Here is a 14,072-nt window from a genome sequence, read left to right as displayed (position 1 = left end):
GGAATGCCACTAGATTCTTGGTGAGCACTAGTCACCAAGATACATTTTTACATGACCTTTGAAATAGTGCAATTAAGTAAAAAGTGGGAGATCAGTTACCATGCTGTGTGATGTTGAAATTGGCTCCGCTGTGTGAACAAAGCTGAAGCAATAAGACTCCCAGTTGGGAATGTTCAAGAAAAAGGCTGTCAATGGCATTTTTGTGGATATTTTATTGAGTCTTGAGCTTTTCAGAGGACATAGTAGTAGAAAAATTGATTTTATGTGTTACTCTCATCAGTCTCCTTGGAGGCTGCTGAAGAGAGTTGTTCATGCTTTAATTTGGAAAATGTTTATCCTTTTTTTTTTTTTTAATTTTTGAGAGCAGTGAGTCAGTACCATTTATATGGGAAGTGTTTGTTTTGTGGCTTGGCATAAATTGAAATAAACTAAGTAATGCTAGCAAGTCGCCACCTTGCAACAACATTTATCTCCTGAATGTAGGAAGGGGGAAAATGGATTGATTCAGGATTTTGTTTGTTGATATGTGCTGCACTGAGCCTCTGACTCCTGGTTGGTAGCCCTGGAAACTACCAGGGTGGTACCTAATAGAGGTAGATGAATGCTCTATTACAGACTGTCTGGCTTTTCCCTTTTTCTTTTTGAAACTTTTCAGTCATGTATCATAAAAGAAAGTGTAAAGGTCAGTAATGTAACAGTGGTGTTAAAAGGGGTTGCTTTTTGAAATTGCTAACAAAATACGTGGCTAAGAGGAAAAGGTGGTCTTACCATGGCTGCTATTAGCTGCTCTTCAGGTACTGCCCTTGAGGTGCAGAGACAATGCAAGTTATTTTCTTTCAGTATTGGAAAATTGAAGGTTATTTGTTTCTGTATTGGGGCTGGCCTATCTGTTTAGTAATCTGTTGAAACTGATGTATGGTTGCAGAGAATATAACTGTGTTACTGCTGCTTTCGAGGCTGACCTTGACAGCTGGAATTTTTTTGTTATCCAAGTCAAAATATGGACACTTGAGTTGACAGCATTACAGCATATCAGAGGCCGTATAACAATTCTGAATCTTACTTTCTGTGCTTGAAGGTATTTGAATAGTATTTTTGACTACTGGAAAGTGAATTTATTGTGGATTGTATAGGCATTGGTAGATTTGGAGAATAAATTTTGAGATGATAGCTTTGTACTATGTTGGTTTCTGTTATATTCTCCTTCTTTGAGTTTTCAGTTTTTTTCTAATGAATTAACTGTTTCTCTTTTCTTGATTAGGTGATTTCAGAATGGTAATAGGAGAAGACAGATGGAAAGTGCAGAACATAGTGAAACCTAATCTTCCCCATTTTCAGAAGCTGTACAGTAACATTTTACAGGACTGCCCTCAAGTGGTATATAAGCACCATCTGGGAAGGCTAGAGGCAAGTGTTCTTCAAAACATTTTTAAAACGAGCAAGTGGACGTGCTTTATCACATCGACAGAAGGCAAGAATTATGCCATACACTAAGGAGAGCATTTGTAGTCACTGTCCTTGCTGTTTGTTATGTTTCTGTTATTTAGTTAATTCTGCAACCAGAAGACTTGCCTTAAATACCAGTCTCTGCATATGTAGTAACTACTGTTCATTTTCCTGGAGTATGGGTACAGTACTAGAGCCCTAGCAAGGGAACAAGAGAAGATAATTTAAAAACATGTGTTCTAATGTCTACCATATGGAAACAACAGTCTAGGAAGTGATGAATAAACATATGGTTTGTGTTAAAAAGGATCAGGCTGTAACTTAGAGGTGCAACTTTCTGCAATCAAAAACTGCATCTCACAAAAAAAAACCCCTAGAGTGCTAGTTATGAAGATCAGTTGACTAAACCCAAACAAGATTCTGGCATTATCTTTAAATACCCATACTAAAACCATTTTTGCCTAGTATTTGGGAAACAGGTATTCAAAATAACCAGCATCTTGAATTCCATCTTTCTAGCATAAGGTATAAGTGTAACATTGCAATTAGGCAAGAGATGCCACAGTCAGGGGTCCAAAAGCATTTTTCCCTTGTGTAGTATGCATGTCTGTCGTAATATTCAAGTGTGATATACATTTCAACATGAAGTTTCAAATAGCATGGGTTGTCTCATGGACATGGGTACCTCTTTATCCTCAAGTCACCTTGGTAATTACCTCATGAATGCTTCCTTTTAGGATGTGTCTTTGTTAGAAACTGAAGTACAGAGATAAATAAGCTTGAGTACAGTTAACAGTTTTATTGCAGTGCTATGGAGTACAGCATAGGCACATCTGTACTATACTGCAGCTGTCTCCCTGTTTTCTTGTCAGTGTGCTGTTGAACAGCTTAGTGGAAGAAGTATTTAAATGAATTTTGAAAAGAATCAGTAATGCTTGCCCCATGAAAATGGCTGGTTAGAATGATACACCTGGTTATTACCTTTAAACAAATCATGGTAGCATCGTACAAATATGCTGTTGGTTAATAAATCTGTCCATAATTCCATAATAGTCATCAAGGCTGTTATTCAATGCCATTATTTTACTGTTGATTTTGAGCAAAGTGCTTTAATACTTTATTCCTCACTCCTTGGTCTGGTTATTGGCAGTTATTTCCCAGACTGAAGAGGATAACTGCTATTGGGAGTACTGTTTAACACAGAATAGAAACCCCTTCTTGAAGTATAATAGAGTTCCAGAGAAAATTCTGTCTTTAAGGACTCCTCTCAAACAATTGAAGGCAGACACTGGTTCTTACAGCTCTGGTTCAGACGTGGATTCCTCCCACATAATGGTAAGAGCCTGCTCGTTGTCGGCTCCCTCTGAAGTCAGTGGGTGATTCATCTGGATATCATTTTCTCCCCGTTGACTAAAGGGAGTGTATAAGGCAACTAGACTCCTGTCTGATGTCTCCATGAACTGTCTAAAAAGCTGTGTGGGAGGAATCAAGCTCTTCATATTTTCCTGTGGTTTGGGAGAGATCTGCTCCATTATGCATTTTTCAGTATTTGTGCTTACATTTTGTATAGACGTGTACAGGCCTTCACGTTGGTATCACTGGATTCCAAAAAGGGTCATTGGATTCTGATTGAGATTGGAACATGTGGAACAAATGTTTCCTTCAAATTATACAAACCAGATGTGGTTTGAGTTTAAAGCAGAGAAAATGTTTTTCAAACTTAACTTGAAATGTGTGTGTGTAGTTTGATGATACTCAGGCAGAAGAAACAGAGCTAAGTGGTCTTTTGGGAACTTTGTTTTTTTCATTGCAGTGTACTGATGTTTCCAAAGGAAATTGGAGAGAGCAGAAATGATACAGTTTCAATGAAAAGTTGCTTGCAGAGGCAGCAAGATCATGTGTGTACATTAGTCTTTCCTTGGGTAAAAATTAACGTCTTTGCATTGAGTTATTCCTCAGGTTCAGAACTGAGATACTGCATTTCCCAGTACTTGGGAAGTTTTTGTTAGCATTGTCAATGACTTCTACAAGTGAAATAGATTGTGTTCTTTGAGATACTTACCAGAGGTCAAAGAGAGCCAAAAGACCTTTATGATGACTTTAAACTTACTTTGTTAACACTGAATGTTTTTACTGTCTTCTTTTTTTTATAACATTCAGATTGATAAAAGTCCAGAAGGTCAATTTACACAACTAATGGCTTTACCAAAGACTCTGCAACAAAAGATAACTTCTCTGGTAGATCCTCCTGGAAAAAACAGAGATGTGGAAGAAATTTTACTGCAAGTTGCCCATGACCCTGACTGTGGAGTTGTGGTGCATCAAGGTAGGCCTAGATCATTGTCTGTAATCTTCCCTAAGACATGATGTACAGATTTATTGTATGTGTTCTTCTAATTCAGAAGGATCATTTGGAGATGACAAACAAAACAAGAAATTAATCATAGGATATATTCCTCAAAGCATGGTTTTGGATTTGTTTGATTGCAAGCAGGTTATCTTAAATACTAGCAAATAGCATTCCTACTAATATAGAAAGATATGTTTTGGTTTGGGTCCTGAAAGAAGTAGTCTTTAGGAATTAGCATGGCCTGCTTAGACCATCTAACTCTATTAGGGATTCTTACATCTTCAGGATATCATTGGCTGGCATAACTTCATCTAAATACTAATCTATATATCCTACCTATCATTCATTGCAATGCTAAGTTAATTTTCTGGCTTGCTGACAGACATCATCCTTCTCAATCATCCTAGTTAGTCCAGATACGTGAGCACTGGCAGAGAACTCGAGGTTTGAGGGAAAAGGTGGAGGTGCTTCTCATCATCACAGCTTCTCTGAGGCAAGATTATGTTGTACGAGGAAGTTAAATCTAACGCTGCAGACATCAGTGTTTTATTATACTTCAGAGAAATGAAAATGTTTAGTACTTGAAGAGTCCTTTACATCTTTAAAGAACCCGGCATATCTTAGTTTCAGGTGGCTCTTTTGCAAGCTCCCTGAGCACAGCAAAAACTCCCTAGATGCCCAAGAGCCACTAGGCACTAGCCGGCTGCTGAGGGAGCTCTTACACTGATTTCTGTTTGGGGAAATAAAGCTCCCGAGCGTTGCAGTTCTCCATTGACAGTGTAGGATTAATTGCACCTGGACATCAAGGTGTCCAGCATCTTTCATGTCATAATAGCTAAATCTGGGAGCAGGAGTTGCAGTGCTGTGAGCCACATATAGTTTCAGAGCTCTGCATTGTCCATGCTGAGCTAACTATCCTTGCGGTGGTATTTTTGTGGGGTATGGCAGGCATGGCTGTGACCTTGGACTGTGCACAGTGGTGCCGACAGTTCAGTATCAAAACATCGGATAGATCTAGTCTTCTCCAGCCAAGCAGTTTATACCCCTGGGAGAACAAATCAAAACCCCTCTTTCACTCTTGTGGCCAAAAGATTTTCAAATTCAAGAATCAAGGTAAAGGACAGGACAAGCCATTTGGTAATGCTGCAAGACAAAGCTGATTACTCAAGCTGAACTGCATTGTCTGCTATACAATACTGATTGTATGTAGTGATGCGCAGTAATTTTGTGCTGCAGATATCGGTGCTTTTATATATATGTTAGAACGGATAAAACGTAGTATTTTCACAAAAAGCTTTAATGTTTTACATACTGTTCTATTAATACCTAAGAACCACTGGACAATGAGAACTGAATGTGCCACAGCGCAAAGTGGTAAACATGCTGCTAATTTAACAAGCCAGACAGACACTGTGCAATATAGGCATCTCTGCTTAATCAGAGAAGTGCAAAATCTCAATTTCACATCGACGTAAACGAGTATAATTTGTTCTGCTCTAGAAAGCTAATATACTAGCACTTAGATGGAACAGCTTTGAATCCTTTGTGACCAATTATCTTAGTAGAGAAATAATGGGAACACTAAATTCATTTGATGAATTCCCACTGGTTGTTATCTGTTTTAATATTGATTTGGCTTTTTTTCTGTATGTTGTATAAAATAAGTTAAAATAGCTTGGAGAATATTTTCAATTAGTAGGACAAAGCAAGACAGAAACAAACTTTCTCAGCTTAAGTAGTGTATGTTTGACTTTCACGCTGGCTTGATTGTATAACTGGAAAAGTATTTAACTTTTTTTTGTATGATGGAGGATAAAAAAATCCCCACAAAACTGCTAAGATGGGTAACATCTGTGTGCTTTTCTATCTGCAGGCATTTCAGGAATTGTGAGATCTTCCAGTATAGTGCAGAGTGCTAAAACCATACTAACAGCTGGTAAGAGTGTGTGTGATTTCTACCAACATATGCCTTCTGATTCCACGAAGTAAAAATCAAAGGGCTCCAAGGCTGTCTTGTTACATAGAATAAACTTTTTGGGTGTCTAATTGAAAGCCCCTGCAAAATAAAAGTAATATTTAAAGCAGAAGCTTTATATAACTATTGAGAAATTGTAAAATGCCCAAAGGAATTGGAGTCTATGTGACTCTTAAATGAACAAACACCCCCAACAACCCAAAAATAATAGAAAAACAACTTCTGACTTCAATTTCATTTTGTGTGGGCCACCAGATTTGGCTGATGTGCAATAGTTCTGCTCTTTTTGTATTAAAAAATGGAAAATATTACTTTGTAATTCACTCTGGCTGAGTGGATCCCTAAATGATGAGTATATAGTATTGGTGAGTTATGTAGACTATAAGGTTATTTCATCATAAAATAAAGGAGCAGATGAGTTTTGAGGGAGAGAACTTTGACAGGACCCAATCTTTTTGTCAGGCTCGGAAGACAGGTGTGTATTTGAAGACATTTGAAGCCTGTACTTGCGAGCATTGGATATTACTGTAATTCTCGTACCTGAAAATTAATTACTTTAGAAAAATAATTGAGTATTAAAAAGTCAATGTGAGAGAAGGTGTAGAAGGGGAAAAAAAGGACTTGCTTGTGTAGAAATGTGGGAAAACTAGGGATGCTTTTCAGCTATCAAAAGCTTCCTAACTGAATGAAAGTTACTGGGAGTTACATAGCTGGAGCTTCATCCTGTTTTCTGAGTTGTGGAATAAATCTAATTTTAAGGTGACCTGATTTTTACACCTTAAGAAGCTGAAAGTACTGCAGCTTGATTTAAAAGAAAGACTTAAGACCTGAGCCTTCATTTACTTAAAACTTTGATCAGGAGATAGTCTTAATTCCTACAAAGTGAAAAATCCTTGCTGCTTGCATGAAGTTGCTCAAATAATTTTCTGAACTCATTCGTACCTATTCCCAAGTCTTCCACAAAAGCAATTATTTACAAATGATACCATTACTGGTTTTAAGTGCAGCTGTATCGTTTCCTATTGAGCAACCCTCATCCAGGCTTCTACAGCTGCTGTTCCCTTCCCATCCAGTATTAAAGTTGGTGGCTCCATGTTACACTTCCAGCCTCCTTCTAAAGAAACACAAGCTGCAGTGTTCAGGACCATTGGTGGTCTGCTGAGTAAAATAAGCAGGAACAGTTGTACTTTTTATGTGCTTCTGCTAATAGTCTAGTTCTGTTAACTGGAAGAAGTCTGACAAAACTATTGTCTAACTTGGTTTAGTAGCTGGAGGAGACTGAGGACATAACTCCACCTAAGAGCAAATTTTTGTTTTATGAGAGTTAGGCATATTACAGGTATTAGTTTCTGATGCAAGGTTTCCAACCAAATAGGCAACACCTTCCTTCTAGGGTTTGTTGTTGAAGTTACCTGCTAGTGGTCAAGACTTCTTGTATTGTAACACATCTCTTTTAGAAATACCAGCTGGTAAATCCATGGAGAGTAGATTTTGTGGAGTGAAATAGTTGGAGGGGAGGGGTCAGAGACTGTTATCGTGTTGAATTCAGTGCTTGCTTCAGCCTGACCGACCCGTGGAGCAGAGCTGTTTGTGTGTAACTGCAAGAGTAGGAATCAAAATAGTTAAGCTTTGTCAGATTATTTTGCTCCCCTTCTGTCTGTTCTGATAGACAGAAAATCACCTCTGGGAATTGTTAGCTCCTTTTGTGTGTCACGCAGTAAATCACTTACAGCCTATATCGTTAATAGGATTTTTGGGGGGTCCTAATGCATCTTATAGTAGGACTTGTAATTTTTTACCATGTTTTCTGTTTTGTGCCCCTGAAACTAGGTATTTGTGAAATGCCTTTTCTCTCCTTCATCTTAGCTGCTTTTTGGTTTATATATAGTGGCTTTTTTTTTTTCCATTAAAACAAACTCTAGTTGTCTTCTAACCAGCAAGTTTACACAGAGTAACACTTAAATCTAAAACCATGTATTTTCTACTAGTGCTTTTAGTGTTGAAAGTGTTTGGGTTTTTTGCGGTTTGATTCAGGTAGAGCAAATCATTTGTGATCCTTTGTCTCAAACACAAGCCAGATTTCAGCAAGGAGGCTTGGAAGAGTTTATTTTTCTTACTTTTAGCATAATTTAGTCTGTTTTATTTTAACTGTATTGATGCACTTTTGACAGAATATGGCCAAAACCCTTAGCACAGAATTCAGGATTGATCTTTTGGGGTTACTCAGAGATTATGTGCTGAGGGAAAGGAGTTTGATTTGGGAAAGGACTGTTTCTGGCATTTCCTAACCTGTGAATGTTGTTGAATGGATGCAGGGCTAGCCTGTAGAGCTAACCTTCCTGAGCCCTGTGTGCAGGCCAAAGGGGGTCCCGCTGCTTCAGCGGGGTCAGGAGCACGTTGGTAACATGTGCCGCTGCACAGGAACGGTGCTTCCCTTGCTTGTGTAGGCACAGCCCTGCTTCCTGACAACACTACGTGTGGGCCCTTCCCAGCTTCTCTCGCTGGTGATGGACAGAAGCACAGAAATAGTATTTTTGTAATAAAACCCTACATTCTAGTGCACATTAAAGAAGAAATTAAATTTAACTGCCCAGGGGCGCGACCTCAGTGTTTCTCAGATGTGATGGCTGTATGATCTTCAGTGATCTTCCCTGGGATTCAGGAGGGATGGATTTAGGAGTTAGTAGAAGCCTTTTGCCTGTTTTTTCTTGAAATATTTCTCTCCAAACATTAATGATCAAGTTTATGTTAAATCTTGCTGTATCTTCTAATTAAGATTTTTCTCCCAATTGTAGTTTATTAATTTAAAAAATCGGTCACTAGGGGGAGGCATTAGTGCTGTTCCCCTTGCTTTGCCATTTCCTGGGGCTCTTGCCAGCGAATATTCATATAGATCCCTACTGTGCACAGGCACATTGTGGGTCCTACATTGAAAGTATTTGCTTGACTCATTCAAAGAATGTGTATTACAGGAGAGTGTTGAACTTTTAAATTTAATCCCTAAGGATGCTGTATCTCTTTCTTTATTCTCTAACCAAGTCTTGTCCAATATTCTGTTCCCCTAAAACCTATTTTCACACTTGCTAGTAGAGACTTTAGGAAGAGTATTATGGCTCTGTCCTTCTGCAGTGCTTGTATGAAGAATGGTAGCTAAAATAAGAATTATGAAAGAGATTCATTTAATCAGTGGCTCCATTAAATAAGCTCTATGTTTTTCTTGCTGTTCCTAGTAACTCTACAAGTACTGTTGTCCTATGTCTGCTTGCAAAAGAATTAGTTTTCATTAAATGGCCATCATTCTTTTTGAAATGTAATGGGAGACACAAAATTATTTCCTTAGCTGATTATTTGTCTTAAAAAACAATTTTTAAAAGTGCAGTGCCTACACTGTTTTGTAGCATGGTAGTCCAATGTACAATATGTTTCTAAATTAAATGTTAAATCAGAAATAGTTGCTGCTGAGATGGCATGCTGTGTGTTAACAGTACTGGCAAGGAGCACAAGCAAAATAAAGAATTTCAACCCATTTAAAATAACTTTTTTCATCTTTCTCTGCCAGTGTGGTTTTAAAGTTGAGCTCAGGCTCTGTGTTTTTGTTTGTTGTTAAATGCCCTATTTAGTTTTTGAAAATGTGCCGATTTATTTCTTCAAGTCTGTGGTGAGATTACCGCTCTGCATCTCTGTTTCCCATTAGAGATGGCACCATCACTTGATTTATTTTCCCACATAGCCCGAGTCTGCGTGGTCTTTGGGAACTAACTCTGAATTTCTTATATTTAGCTCCTCTGAAGGAAATGTTGATGTTTCTTTTGCTTAGATTTCTTCTTTATATCTTACTAGAGGAATGCTGCAAGCCTTGAAAATTTCTTGTAAATAAAATATTCTGAATTAAATCACCAGTTGAAGCAGTTGTTCAAGATATTTTTAAGTTAGCACAAATGCTTGTAGCTGCTCTGAATAACATTTGTTTTCTTAGAACTGGCATATTAGTATACTATGTCTTCAAGAAGTTACTATTTTTTAACTGTATCGAACAGCTTTACATATAAAATATTCTGTAGGTTTGTGATAACTGCTGTCTTCATCAGCTGGCCGAGCAGATATTGCATACCACTGCTCTTCAATGTAAATACAAGCAAAAAGTTTGCATGTGTCTGTGCATGATACAGTAACAATACAAAACTATTTGCCTCCACATGATGTGCCTCCAGCAGTACTTGCGTTAGTCTTTCTTTACAAAAGGAAATAAAGAATGCTACAGCTGGGCATATCGACCGGGAAACTTTGGGGGACTTCTGTTATAGCCAAATTACTATCTTACAACACTAACACTTCCAAAAAACCAAATACAGATTGTTAAGTAAAACCAGATACAACTTATGTTTACACAGAAATTTTGTGGTCTCGATTCCATGTGCGTTAGGTCTTTGTTCTGTATCATGGAGTGGAAAAATCTAAAGGAGAGGTGGAACCACCAAGTCATAGATTCATAGCTAAAGCAGAAGGACATTTTCATGTGGTCCAACTGCTTCAGATTCAGAGACTGAGCCATAATTACAACCATTAACTTTACTACAGATGTGACTCATCACCCCGAGGGCTGCTTTAAGAAACCAGCTGTATGTATAAACCTGTATTGCGCTTTGTAGTGTGCTGTGCTGGGGCAGAAATGTAAGCAGCTTCTTACATAAGGCTCTAGCGGGTGGAGTTCAGCAGAGTGCTCCCTGCAGGGGGAAAATACGAAGGAGAAAAATCTCTTCATGTTGAGCTGCTGCAAGAGGCAGAGGAGGTTGGCAGGCTGATAGAACAAGCTGACTCGCAGGCTGCAGTGCCAGCGCAGTTAATTACCATCCTGCAGAGCTGTACCAGCTGCGTTACCAGAAGTACGCTGCCTTCGTTGGAATGGCAGAACAACATCGACTCTAGCAGAGCAATTTCAGAGTTCCAGGGGCTGTATCCTGGCAGCATAGTACCTAGGAGACCTACAGTTACATAGCTTTAACTTTGGAGATTTGAGTCACTTCTTTTGTTTATGCACTGTGCCTGCGCTCAGTCTGGAGTTGTTCTGCAACTGGAATTCCTACACTGTGTGCAATTTTAACACAGATATGTGAGGCGCTTCCAAATTGACATGAGTATTTAGTTGTTATTTGAGATGCTGCAAAGAAAAGCCCATTGTGACTTCATTAGTGTGCTTTTAGCAAAAAACCTATTAAATACAGAAAAGTTCAAGGCTTACATATGGGATGCACATCGTTTTGTAACTTGGAAATATATGTATGGATGATTCCTTACAAAAGGTAAAGTTGAGTTTATTTAAATTGCAATTAGAGACACAAAAAGTGCAAAACTGATTATATGCTGCATATTTGTCATGACAGGGTTTTTACTCTGTCACATTCCTTCATAAATAGAGCATTCACTTTTCCTTATTATTGCATTCTCACTTGACTTCTTATGACTCTAGACTGCTACTACTGAACTCATCTTTCACTTAAAGTATTTTACCTTCATTTGATTACTTTCTAATGTCTTTTCAAAATCAGCTATTATCATACCCTTTTCCCCCCCAAAAAGTCCAATGCAATAGATGGTTAAACTTGGGTCTAAGTCACTTGTTTGTTCCAGAAGATCTTTCCTTGTGTTCTAGTGTGTCATGCTGTGTGACTTTTGGCTAAATTGCTTCTCTGTACTTTTAGTCAGGCTTGCCAGGTAAACAGTGTTCTATTAAATAAACATAAGAAAGATTATAGTAAGTGTAACATCACATACTTTTTAATCAGTGCATGTAAGTGTCAAATTAAAGGTTTTTGTGCAGCATTCAAAACTTGCCTTTTCAGTTTTGAATTTGTAAGGGTGTGATTAGACTGTGTTGTAATCTGGAAAGTTACTGTGATTTATGTTGGTTTTATTTTTTTAATTTTGGGGTAGTTTTTTAATTAAAAAAAAAAAAAAAAGCTGAAAGAAAAATAAGTAGCTCCACTGTCTACAATCTCAGAACCCTGCTGAAATGCCAAGACTAACAATATTTTGTTTTTTTAAGTTTCCAAGTACTAGATGACTAAACCAAGCAAAAGGCTGTGTCTGTTTTTTTTTTTTTTTTTACACTAGGTCTGTAAGAGAAGGCTCTTCTCTGGTAGAACTTCAGAAAGTGTTTAAGGGTACACTTCACAAACCATGAGGGAATCGTCCTCAGTCCCTTCGTATCTAAAACTTGTAAAAGCTTGGAGGCGATGACTGCTGGAAAATCCTTCTGTATCTTCATGAGAATTGAGAAATGCCTTCCTTCCTTGTAGGCCTAGTGCAATGGTCTGGTGTCTACCGAAGTTCACTCCTTTTGGGCTGCTGCAGGATGATGTAGAGTATGACAGCTGTTCTGGCTTCACAGGAGGTTTATTACAAACAAGTGACAGGCAGGTTGCTCTGAAGCAGCCTTGGTCCAGACAACGTCCCTGTGTCAGGTATTCCCACTGGTGTCCATGGGGTACTGCTGGTGTTGGCAGGGTTGCCAAACTATGGCTGTTTGTCATCATCTCGCTGTTACTGCTTCTTTCAGCTCACCTGGGTACATGCCTTATTAATCTGGTTTTCCATACCAGTCATCATTTCAGTGTTAGTGCTTTTTACCTAAGGACACAGATGTCATTTCATTCTGCTGTCGAGTGGTTTTATTCTCTTGCAGATGTGTTATTCCCAGTTATGAAATGGGAGCTGCCATTTAGTTAGGATGAGGCAATAAAATATTCAAGGAGGTTATATGTACTTCACAAGTTGTTGAAACCAGGACAGATTTCCACCTCAACAGTCAGCAGCACATTTCCTAGGAAAAAAACAATCTTCTGTTTTCATTTTTAATGCACAAGCCTTTGCATAGCAATGCGCTGGGTCTGTCTGTCCTGGAAGGCTGCTGGTGGTGTGCAGTGTGTGATTACACCTCATCGAGATGGGCATCAGTGTGATGCTTCTCAATTCTAACTGGGTAGAACTGGTCTGCAGCAAGGCAACTGAGTGCCCGGTGTATAGCATCAAGCAAGGCTAACTGCAATCTGATTAGCAGAAGAAATTGGTAAAGTAGGATTTGGAAGGATAAAGCTTGTTGTCTGCCAGCCATGCAGAGTGTGCTTGTCCTGCTTGAGCAGGCTGTTCTTTTGTCCTGGCTCCCCCTTCTCTCTCTTCTTCCCATTTATCCTTCAGTGGCATTTTGGCTGCACAGCTTTGGGCATAGCTGTGGTTCTTGATGATTAGGACTCACATAATCTACAGAATCTGGTGGTGGCTCCTGTCTTGAGCCAAAATGCTTTGACAACTAGATTCTGATAGATGTGGCCAGCTAATTAACCTGCACACCAAACAGCCTGGGTTTCTCTACATGGTCCTGCTTGGGTGTCCTGCTGCAGAATGCAGTCTGCCAGGTTGTTGGTACATTGCCAGGCCAGAGTATAATCCTACTCAGCTGGACATGCCACCTAGTAGTAAATCAGAAAGGGCTTGGAAAGCATAATGGATTGGTTTGGTGAGGGTCTGCATAGACACAGATGGTTTAAGTGTCTTCCTCTATGTAGCATTTAGAAATGATGTAAACTGTAAAGCAGAAGTTTCCCTCCGTAACAGTGAAGAGTTTTGTCATGAATCTCTATATTTGCTAAACCTTTGTCATTGTCTATACAATGTGCTTGTATGCACCATTGTCAGGCCTTCAGAATGAACCTATTCTATTTTTGCACGCTTTGATACTATTAAAAGTACTTTTATTGTCATTATATACTGTGTTATGAATGTGACAAGAAGGTTATTTGCATGTCTGCCTGCTGGATTAGGTTGTCATTCTTCAACATATCTCAGTGTTGATATTTTCTGGGTTTTTTTCTTTTTTTTTTTTTTTTTAGGGGCAAAGAAATCTATAACTTACAGTATGAAGAAATTATACAAAATGACAAAGGGATGGTTAAGGAAGACATCTTGAGTCTTGACATCCTGTGTATGGGTAAATAAATGGTACTCTTTCTCTAAATATTTTGCAAATTTTTTTTATCTACTTGAGAAGATTATAGTCCATTTAAGAAATCTGTTCTAATAATTTACATGCCCAATTTTACTACTAAAATGGCATCTTTTGTTAGTGGGGAAGGTTCAGTGGTAATGGGGCAAAGGAATTATACTCTGTAAATATGGAACTGAATTTTCCTGTATGCTATAGCTTGGATTTTCACAAACCTTGAGTTAAAAGGATTGATTGTACATATGAATTAAAAACCAAAGCCAGCCCTTTTCTATGTATTGCTTGCTTTCTTTTCCAAAATA

The 14,072-nt window shown here is 38.4% G+C and overlaps 1 protein-coding gene across 1 annotated transcript in view; it reads left to right on the top strand.

The window, feature by feature from the left end:
• TAMM41 (TAM41, mitochondrial translocator assembly and maintenance protein, homolog (S. cerevisiae)) overlaps nucleotides 1–13,871 on the top strand; it is a 22,266-nt gene extending 8,395 nt beyond the window's left edge. Inside the window, exons 4-7 of the mRNA XM_010078280.1 lie at nucleotides 1,262–1,407; nucleotides 3,607–3,772; nucleotides 5,670–5,732; nucleotides 13,658–13,871. Coding sequence (XP_010076582.1) covers nucleotides 1,262–1,407; nucleotides 3,607–3,772; nucleotides 5,670–5,732; nucleotides 13,658–13,734 — 452 coding nt within the window. The 3' untranslated portion in view covers nucleotides 13,735–13,871. The remainder of the gene's footprint in view (nucleotides 1–1,261; nucleotides 1,408–3,606; nucleotides 3,773–5,669; nucleotides 5,733–13,657) is intronic.
• The last annotated feature ends 201 nt before the right edge of the window (nucleotides 13,872–14,072 follow it).

The sequence above is a fragment of the Pterocles gutturalis genome, unplaced genomic scaffold (assembly GCF_000699245.1).
Source record: "Pterocles gutturalis isolate BGI_N339 unplaced genomic scaffold, ASM69924v1 scaffold44323, whole genome shotgun sequence".
NCBI classification, from domain to species: Eukaryota; Metazoa; Chordata; class Aves; order Pterocliformes; family Pteroclidae; genus Pterocles; species Pterocles gutturalis.
Note: the sequence above shows the minus strand (reverse complement) of the source record. Positions and strands in the feature narration are given on the sequence as shown.